Source organism: Propithecus coquereli, unplaced genomic scaffold (genome assembly GCF_000956105.1).
Source record: "Propithecus coquereli isolate 6110/MARCELLA unplaced genomic scaffold, Pcoq_1.0 Scaffold85, whole genome shotgun sequence".
NCBI classification, from domain to species: domain Eukaryota; kingdom Metazoa; phylum Chordata; class Mammalia; order Primates; family Indriidae; genus Propithecus; species Propithecus coquereli.
Genome location: NW_012154729.1, coordinates 620,528 through 631,007, shown reverse-complemented (window position 1 = coordinate 631,007; position 10,480 = coordinate 620,528). Strand labels below are relative to the sequence as shown.

At 39.9% G+C, this 10,480-nt stretch overlaps 1 protein-coding gene across 4 annotated transcripts in view; it reads left to right on the top strand.

The window, feature by feature from the left end:
* Window positions 1-10,480, top strand: part of NR1H4 (nuclear receptor subfamily 1, group H, member 4) — a 77,524-nt gene that overhangs the window by 61,136 nt on the left and 5,908 nt on the right. For all 4 annotated transcript variants that reach the window (XM_012664056.1, XM_012664055.1, XM_012664053.1 and 1 more), the window contains one exon: window positions 1,475-1,621. In XM_012664056.1, coding sequence (XP_012519510.1) covers window positions 1,475-1,621 — 147 coding nt within the window. The remainder of the gene's footprint in view (window positions 1-1,474; window positions 1,622-10,480) is intronic.

The window sequence follows — 10,480 nt, the reverse complement described above, 5'->3', positions numbered from 1 at the left end:
ACCCTTGAGAAGGAAAAAAGTTATATATCAATAATCATAGAGATAACAGTATTACAAATAGTAATGATAGGGATATAATAGGAATACTGAAAGGCCATTTTGTGAAAAACAAATTTGAGTCATTGCATTCACAAGTTCGCGGAGCATGGCCTGCGCCAGGCACTGTCCAAGGTGCTGGAGACCTAGAGGGGGGTTAGGCATGGCTCCTGCCCTCAAAGAAGCTCGGAGATTCTCAAGAAGAGTGACTCTGAATCCTTAGCATTGCACTCTTTTCTAAACTCCCATTGTGGTTCAATCTTTTCCTAAGTCATTTAGACCTTGATGGCATCATTTATCTCTATTCACGTTAGTTCGTGTGTGTGTACCAGCATGCACATGAGCTTGTATTTTGTTTCCCATTCATTTAGTTAGTCATTCAATTATTCAACAAATAATTATTGGGTACCTATTATATGCCAGGCACTGGGGGTACAAAAGTAAATAAAATAAAGTGTCTGCCCCCAAGAAGTTTACCCTCAGTAGAGGTGGCAGACGATTAACAAATAAGCAAATAAATCTCTCATATTGTGTCAGGTAGTGGTAAGTTCTATGAACAAACATAAAGCAGGGAGAGACTAGTGAGTGCTGGGAGTACTCTTTTAGGATGGGTAACTCTGGAGCACAGACCTGATTGCAGTGAGGGAGTGGGCATGGGGATATCTGGGAAGAGTATTCATCCCTGAGGCAAAAGTGGGCTTTTGTATTCACAGCAGAGCCTGGGGGTCAGTGTGGCTGGGGCACAAAGAGTGAGGGGAATGAGGAGCAGGAAATGAGGTCAGAAAGGCTGTTGGGGACTGTACCACACAAGCCTGGATAAGGACTTTGGATTTTCAGGGCAGCGTTGTATTCCTTTAGGTTGGCAATTCTTCCCGTATTTTTCTGATTTTCCCCACCCCACATGGTGCAGTCCTGAGTTCAGAGCAGATAGCACAATATGACTTTGATTGGCTTTTTGGGGAAATACTACCCATTCTCTAGACTGACTAAACACTCATGAATCAGCCACATATTCTGGATGCACATAAAGCTTTTTCCAGTTTCTGCAAAGTTGGCCCTTTCACACCAGGTGTGACTAAAATAATGACTCAAAGAGTATCTGCCTAACTCCAATTTCTGAGAGTTGCTTCATCTGGATCACTCTGTCTCTGCCATAATATATTGTATCTGGTGAGGACTTGACATCTCCTTTTGCCTAACTCATTTAATAAATCCTATTCAATGAAGGTAAGAGTCGGCTTTTATTTTGGGGAGTAGAATAGATACTTATTGACTCAACTGGACTACCCAATTGTAAAACAATTACAAAATCACTTTATGGGAATCTGTTATCAATGGCAATCATGGGGATGATGAAATATTGTTATACATATACAATGTGAAAATTGTCGTGCAAATAGAGTTCCTTGGTATTGATTTGATTATCATCTTTACCCAGGATTTCAGACTTTAGACCATGAAGATCAGATTGCTTTGCTGAAAGGGTCTGCAGTTGAAGCTATGTTCCTCCGTTCAGCTGAGATTTTTAATAAGAAACTTCCATCTGGACATGCTGACCTATTAGAAGAAAGAATTCGAAAGAGTGGTAAGTATTTGGTTAGTGGAAAAAGAGTTTATTTCTGCAAGTAAAATTGGCACACCCCCATGAAGGCTGGGCTCTTGCCTATTTTATGCAATGTTATATGTCCATTGTGTCTGGCATGGAGAATGGTTTTAAAAAGACATGTGTTAAATGGGACTTTTAGAGGCTTTTCTTTCTAAAGTATTATTAATATCATTCTGTGATTGACTGAAGTAAGTTTAAAGATTTTAAAACCAGTATTTTAGAATAGAAATCGGAAGGAAAGTTTTAAGGCAAATCTGCATATAAATACAATAATTTAAAAACTAAAAATTACTTTTAAAAGCAGTCTTTCCACAGTCATTATGTCTCTTCCTCCTAGTTAAAAATTAAAAGTATAATTAGCATCATTGGTAGATTAAAAAAACATACACTTTTAAAAGGTGCATTGTTCTTAATATATTCATTGATTTACTAGTTTAACGAACATTTAAAGGCAAGGTATTACGGTGGCAGTGAAGAGAGAAATCTTCACTGTTCCTTCCCCTTTGAATCTTCTAGTCTAGTGGGAAGAGATGAACTGTACCCGATTAGAATAAAATGTGGAAGAGAAAAACTGAGAGAAATGACGACTTCTAGTCGGGAGGGCTCTGAAAAAGTTCTGTTGGCAGTTGAGCTGGGGCTTGAATGAGACTAGATTTGGATACCCAGAGTGGCGGTGCAGAAGAGAAGGACCAGCAGGCGCAAAGAGAGAGAGGCAAGAAAGCTCAGGATGTGCACACAAAGAAGAGTCTGTAGCTGAGTTGATTGGATTAAAGAGAAATAAAAAGGTAAAAAAGCCATAACCAGATGGTTAGGGTCTTGAATGTTGGGCTAAAGATTTTGCTATCTCTTCAGTAATTCTGGAAGATTTTTGAGCAAAGAAGGTAAAACACCAAAATCAAGCTTTACAAATCTTCCAGCAGTGTTAGGACGAACCTGTTAGGAGGTGAGAGGTTTCAAGGATGTGATCCTTGCTGCCAGGAAAAATGGAGAGGAGAGAAAGGATCTGGGAGATATATCACTGCAGCTTAGCAGTCTTTGAAAGACATGTTGTCAAGAAATATGGATTTTGGCCCTCGACAGATTTCATCACCTGCCTGTACTGGGCCTTAATTTATACTCTGTGTGTGTGTGTGTGTGTGTGTGTGTGTGTGTGTGTGTGTCCAGGCTAAAGGGAAAAGGTTGAGTCAGGTAACCTCTAAAGCACCATCCAGTTCTACAAGTCTATTGCTTTTCTTTTCTTAATTTAATCAGGTTTTCCTGATTGGTGTGTTAGCCAGTTACTCAACCAGCTACTTATGTATCCCGATTTTAAAGCTGCAATCAGTAACTGACAGTTCAACTTAGGAAAGAGTTAAAGGACCCAAGCTAAATTTTCACATGGATAAATTTCGTTGTTGGTTTAAGCAATTGAAGGTAGAATGGTGGTTATCTCTTTATGCAGAAAATTATGGTGGCTTCAACCTGTGATAGACAACCTCACCCGCATACCTTGGTCATTTATTTAGTTCTGGCTTGGTGCTCTCTTTAGGAAAATCCATGAGTCAAATCTAATTTTTAAAAAACTAATAAAAGGAGATAATGACATGTGACAAAATATTATTCATTTTCCAGACAGGTCTCTTTAACTCTCAAAGGATTGTACTCTAGTTAACGTGTATTCTGTTTATTCATCAAGAAACTGTGGTGATCAAGGATACTGGCTGTGAAATCAGGCTTGAATTTAGGCTTCACTACTTATTGGCCACGTGTCCCATTTTTTTTAAAAGCTAATAAAATAGACCCCATAACCAATTTGATCTCTTTGAAATCATGTCTAACCTTAATATTTATTCTGCAATCTTGCCTGGATTTTGATACTAAATACATCACGAGGCAGGGTCTTCCTCGTTTTGAGTCAGTATTTTTTCCCAGGCACCTAGCACACGTCTGGCTTGGAATGGGTGCTCAACAAAAATCTGTGGAATGAATGGAGGTTTGTCTTCAGTTATGAAGCTGGTCCATCTATTTAGTTTTCAGACGGTTGTTCTCCTGAATATCAGAGTTATTTGTATCCCAGACTGACAACTAACCAACAAAAGGTCTCATTTCTCTAGACCTTGCCTGTAGTAGTTAATCTGGGGAACAGATACCTCTTTTGCATTTAAGTGTAAGAAAAGGAAAAAGGCAGTTTGGGTATGGAAGTTCTGCTGCATCTCTCTCTCCTTATCCCCAAAGATGGATCATTTAAAGTTGATTCAGGTGCCAGACAATGATAAAAAAAGGGGGTGCAATATCTGTCACATGAATTGAAATGTTTCGATGACAGGACATCTGAAGGGGAATTGTCTAGCAGCTGTTCTCTCTCTCTCTCTCTCTCTCTCCTGGGTGTTCAGCTTCCATTTTTTTAAAAGATGTTTGACTGGCTTCATCAGACCTCCTGGGTCCCGAGCCAAGTTAGGTGCTGCCATTTCCATGATGACCTCTGGGTTAGTACTGGGTCCTTTCCCCAGCCTGGATGAGGTGGAGAAACCCCCTTCTACTCTGGTTGAGCTGAAAGAAAAAAAAATAGAGTTTTCTCAAAAAGTTGACTGAATTAGTAAGAGGAATATTATAAATACTTATAATTTATATATGTAAATATAAAAAGAATATTTGTTTGAAGTCTAGATCTATTAATTATGATACCAAAAGATACTTATTCAGCACCTACCATGTGTCAGGCTCTATTCTAAGTATTGTGTGAGCCGTAGTTCCTACAAGAAGCAGATATGAAGATGGGACTAAGTGTGCCAGAGGTTAACTGGGGGAAATGCCCCTGAAGAAAAAAGTGGAGGGAGCAGGTGTAGGCCAGGAGACGAAACCACCACACTGATCTGACACCTGTGAACAGAGAGGGGCAAGGAAGGATTGGGTATGAAGGGCCTCAGACCGCGGTGCAGTTCTGAGAAAGTCTCAGCCAAAACAATGGAGAGGGACCTAGTCCAAGCTGCCCATTGACTGGGCCAGCACTGACACACCCTCTGTGCTCAGTCACTGGTTGGGAGAAGACTCAGGTAAGTGTGTCCTCGGTGTTCACAGGGGCAGCAGCTGGACGCTGACGGCCAGCAATGCTCCACACTGCAGCTGTCTTTAAGGGAGATCTACATGGAGCATCTCCATGGCCAACGTCACGCTTCACAAAAATATCATTTGCTCTTTATAACACCTTGAGTAGACATTATGAGTCCTACACCAGACCTAGACCCTGTTAATACCAATAACTTCCCTCCTCCAAAATCTCAGTCCCAAGCATCCCTTCTCTCTGACATTAACCTCTAACTTTCCAGCTTTCTCACTTCCAGGACCCTGACTCCAAGGATTCTTTGTTCCAAAACAATTTCCTTTCATTGACCTTCCATCCACTAACCCTCTGACCATTGATTCTACTACCATTTGTCTGACTCACTTCCCTCAGTACTTGACTTAGTGTTCATAGTCCATCAATATTATCACTTCCTTGGATCATTCACGGGATATCCTCAACTGCTTGTCTTTCTCTCACCTAAGGAAACCCCATCTCTGCGTAAGCACAACTTTGCACCTACTCTGTGCTTGAACCTGAGAACTGAAGCAGTGTGGTTGTCAGTTAATGAGCACATGCTTCCAGCGGACCTCAGCACTGCCCATTTATCCCCTTTCCCTAGTCGATTCACTCTTACTGTTATGGGAAACCATTTCACACCTTCTTCTCTCTCTTCAAACTTCCAACATCTCTCCCCTCTCATTCTCACCTGATAACCTTATTGAGAAAATGTAGATTTCAAGAGCATGCCATAGGCGTTGAGGCTCAAGGAAATGTGGTCAATCCCCTGGATCAAGGAAATGTGGTCAAGCTTAGAGGAAGATGGACTCCCAAGCTTAGTCAGTATGTCAAGACAGGGATTGTCACAAGAAACAAGGCTGGGGCCAAGTTCCTAGAATTAGATGCAACCTAGGGCCCCTCAGGGTTTCCTGAGTCTGGGCCAGAGCCCAGCCTGTTGGGGTAAGTGGAGCGGTCCTAGTTATGAAGACACCGAAGCTTCGAGGGACATGCTCACACCCACAGACATGCTCACACCCAGGTTCCCTTGACTTCTGGCTGCTCCATATTTCTGGAGCCTCTTTGCAACACATCAGCTACCTCCAATAGGCAGAAACAATGTCCTGGTCCTCCTTTCATCAAATTAAGCACTTTACAAGCACCTGTTTTTTTTGCCTGAAGAACACCTCTGATGATCACTTGTAGAGTAGAGATGACCCACATTGCCTAAAGCTTAAGAACAATCAAGCTGTTCTGACTCACATTATCATCTCAGAATACCTCCCCATATTTCTTGGGGTGGCTCATTAGCCCTCCCCCTCTCCTTTGGTGAGTCCTGATTCAGTTTAGAATCCTGTCATTTTAATTTGACTCTGCCAGTATGGTAACTGTCCATTAGCAAGGGAGGATCATTTCCACTGGGACCTGTATTTGTTTATCTGTTCACTCATTTTTTTTTCAACAAACTTTTATTGAGTACTGTCATGGGCCAGGTACACTGGGGATGCAAAGATGAATAAGATAAAGGTATAATCCTCAAGGACTTCATCTTCCAGGGGAAATATACATGAAAACAAATAATCATGTATCATGTATAATTTCAGTTAGAGGTTTGGCTGCTGTAACAGAGATTAAGAATAAAGAGTGTTCAAACAAGATAGAAAGCTATTTCTATCTTGTAATAGCCTGGGCATGAGGACTGATAGGGCAGCTTCATAGTGTCTGTGTTGCTGCTTATCCATCCATAGACTGCTGACCATATCCATGTAGTCTAAGGTGGCTCCCCACCATTTTGGTACAACCACATTGCAGCCAGTGGGGAGGGCCGTGGAGGGAAAGAACAGCCCACCTTTCCTGTGAGGGTGTGACCCAGAAGAGGTGTACACTACTCCTACTGACATTCCATTGGCAAGAACTTAACTTCTTCGTCATACCTTGAGACAAGAAGCAGGGAGACCTGCAAAGAGACTAACACAATAACTAGGCAAGAAATGATGAGGGGCTTGCCGGTTAAAATACATATAATCAATAAGAAAAAAAAAAACCCTTGCTTGTAATTTCATAAGTTTCAGAACTTGTGATTCTTCAAGTTTCAGAAAAGTTCAAGAATAAATCTTTCCAAAATGTAGTTTATATAAATAAATATGCATGTCTCTAGTTCATAATAAGACACTTTCCCCAAATATCAACTGCATATTGTGACAACAAAAACCATCCAAACTCACATGCTGCTTCATAGTTTATTATCTATAATGATGCCTCCATTTATTAATATTTATGAATTTGCTTCTCCCAATGGATTTTCAGAACATTGCCTCTTCTACATGCCACATAAAAACCTGATCTTGCAAGATGACCTTTCAGAATAACTTTTTATTCTTATGCTAATATAACACATTCTTATTTCCATTGTACATTTAACTCCAGAGTAACATGATGTCTGAAAGTTGCATTGTTTATGCCTACAGAACTTTTTAAAGAATATAATGCGAAATTTCTTTTCTTGTTCTTCAAATTCATAGTCTTTTATTTGTTATTATTAAATCCCAATTATATGCACAAGCTACTGTCTCCTCAGGTGCTTTTACTTAATGAGAGTTAGTGTTTATTTATGCTAATTGAGGCTTTAGAACATATATCTGATAAAACCTGCGGTTGAATTGTTTCTACACAATTCTAATGCATCAATAATTTTATTCCTAATCTAGTATTATAATACAACTAGGTTTTTAGGCTGGAATTTTTAATAAAAATAGGAATAATCATATGAAATAAGATGATAGGACTGAAATAGGCTTGCTAATGCTGAATTGTTTCTACACAATTCTAATGCATCAATAATTTTATTCCTAATCTAGTATTATAATACAACTAGGTTTTTAAGCTAGAATTTTTAATAAAGTTTTTGGCCTTTTTGGATGCCCACAAGAGACATAAAAATATTCAATTCCGTAAGTATTTATATAACAATATATCTTGTGATTTTTTTTTAATGTTTTGTTTTTACATACATTATCTTGTTAGTACTACTCCCAGTGGCCCCCTCATAGGTGCATGTTACAGCTAATCAGCAGGGTGCCAGGAAATAAAGGCAGTTGTTCTAACTCAAAGCCCAGCACTCTTTCTATGTGTTGCACCTGACACTCACCAAGGTCTAATATTTGCCCAACTATCAGCTAGTAGGGAATATAAAGACCTCATAAAACACAGTTCCTGCCCTTCAGTTGAGACATAAAGTATGAGTGGCATTTAGGAATTTCAGATTTCTTTTAAGTAAATGATAAAATGAATAGAGACAATGAAGTCAAAGGAAGGGGATAATCTTATTAGAGTGAGGAAGTTGCTGCTAGTTAGTATTACCATACAAAAGTACGTTGTGCTGATTTTTCTGTTCTATGATTTCACTGCTTTAGCCTTTGCAACTTGTACAATATAAAGACAGGTATCAGAATTACATTTTCCCAAGATGCAAATCTAAGTTGACTATCAGTTCAGATACTGACTTTGAAAGAAGAGTTGGAAATATAAAGAAACAAATGGCAGAATATTTACTGGAAAGGTAAAATGCTTAAGTTAAAGTTTAGAATTCTTAACATCTCTAATTTTGCTTTTCAAAGTGGTCACATTATAATTTTGGCATGGACAAATTTGGGACTCAAATTACAGGAAGAATCTTCAAATTAAGAGGAAGTATTAAAGAAATACAAGTGACCAGATTCTCATTCCCCTAGGCCGAACCTCTTGTTCCTCAGCTCCATTTCCCAAGTTCTTGGTACTTGCTCAGTTTGGGACGTTATGTATTTATTTGTGTACATCATTCCCCTGAATCCAAGGGGGATGGGTTCCAGGACCTGTCTTGGATACCAAAATCCGAGGATGCTTGAATCCCTGATATAAAATGGTACAGTATTTGCATATAACCTATGCACATCATCCTGTACATTTTAAATCATCTCTAGATTACTTATAAGACCTAATACAATGTAAATAGTTGTTATACTGTATTGTTTACGGGATGACAAGGGAAAAATGTTTGCACATGTTCATTATAGTCACAATTTTATTTCCAAATGTTTCAATCTGTGGTTAGTTGAATCCATGGATATGGAACCCACAGACATGGAGAACTGACTGCAGCTTCCTCTTCCACTGATCTGTTAACTACTTGAGGACTTCGTGCTCCCAGCACTAACACAGTGCCTGTCACGTGTTAGGCATACAAATATTGGTGAATTTTGTTGAGATGAGTCTGATACTTGACAGGACAAACTCTGGCAATTCCTAAGCACCAGTGAGACCTAATCTGGCCAGACAATTTTTAGCCACTAGGACCAATGGGAAGTATATTATTTATTAATTATTTTAAATTAAATATTTTATTTTGAAAGTAGTTCTGTTCTGAATTGGTAATGTGATGTCAGCTTTTTACTTAGGGTCAAGAGTATGGTACAAATGACTCACTAGGTAGAGTTTAGCCATTGAAGTAGAGGACAGAGTCCAATCTCTTGGCCCCACCACAATGTCTCCATTATCTTAATGGCATCCTTTGTCCCCATAGCATCTCAAGACTATGTCACCTTTGTCACAAGGAACAAAACATACTATGGCCTAATTTAACCAACATTTATTAATCTCCTGTCATGTCTCCAGCAGGATGCTAGTTACTAGAGACACAGAGATGAGTAAGAAACACCTATGCAGCACCCTTTATGGGCCAGGCACTGGGGACGCAGTAACTGGTTCCTGCTCTCATAAAATTTATATGGCATTTCATATTCCAGTGGGAAGGAGAGATATGAATCATGATAGGTGCAATAGAAATGAACACAGATAAAGAAGCAACCAATTCTGCTTCTCTGTGACAGGAAAAGCTCCACCAAGAAACCAACATTTGAACTTGGCCTTGAAACATGGGTGAGGTGCCTTAGCTCAACAAGGATCCTCTCCTATATTTCAGGAAAAAAGCATGAAGACATAAAAAGTGTATCTCCTTGCTAGAGGAGCTGTCAGTTAGAATGTTCTTGGCTAACGGTAACAAAAAATCTAACTCAACATAGCCTAAAAACGTAAGGAAATGTATTAGCTCAAACGACAAACCCAGAGGAAGTGTGGCAGCAGAACTGGTTGATTCAGCAGCGCAACCCTCCATCGGAAACGCAGATCCTTCCCATGTTTCTGCTCTGCTGTCCTTGGTATATTGGCTTTACCCGTAGGCTGCTTCTCCTCTTGGTCATCTAACAGCCACAACTGTTTCAGGCATTATGTCCAGGTACAACAATGCCCAAAGGAAAGAGAGATGGTCTCTTCCTGAGTATGAATCTTTCTTAAGAGCTTCCCAGTAGACTCCCCTTTAGTCTTATGGGCCAGAATTGCATTGCTGTCCCTGATACTCACGCTTCTGATGTGGAAGATGAGACTGACAGTCACTGGACCTTGGGCTGGAGCTAGGATCTGCCTCCATCATGGAATATGGCTATGGGGGAGGGAGGGGGAAGGTAGACATGTCGTGTAGGCAACAAATTGAATCTGCTTTAGGAGGCTACAAGAATAGGTGTCGCAGGTTCATAGGGAAACCATTGGGACAGTGAGAGTTTAGTGTGAAAGGAAAGCAGAAGGCAGACATAGCCTTGTGTGCCTTGTCAGGTATACCCTAACTTTTCCATTATGGGGTAGTGCCATTTCTAGAAAAATTTCGAGTTAGTTTTTTTTTTTCAGCATATTATGGGGGTACAGATGTTTAGGTTACGTATGTTGCCCTTGGATGGTGCGCATTGCACTCTTTGTGTATGCATATACCCGTC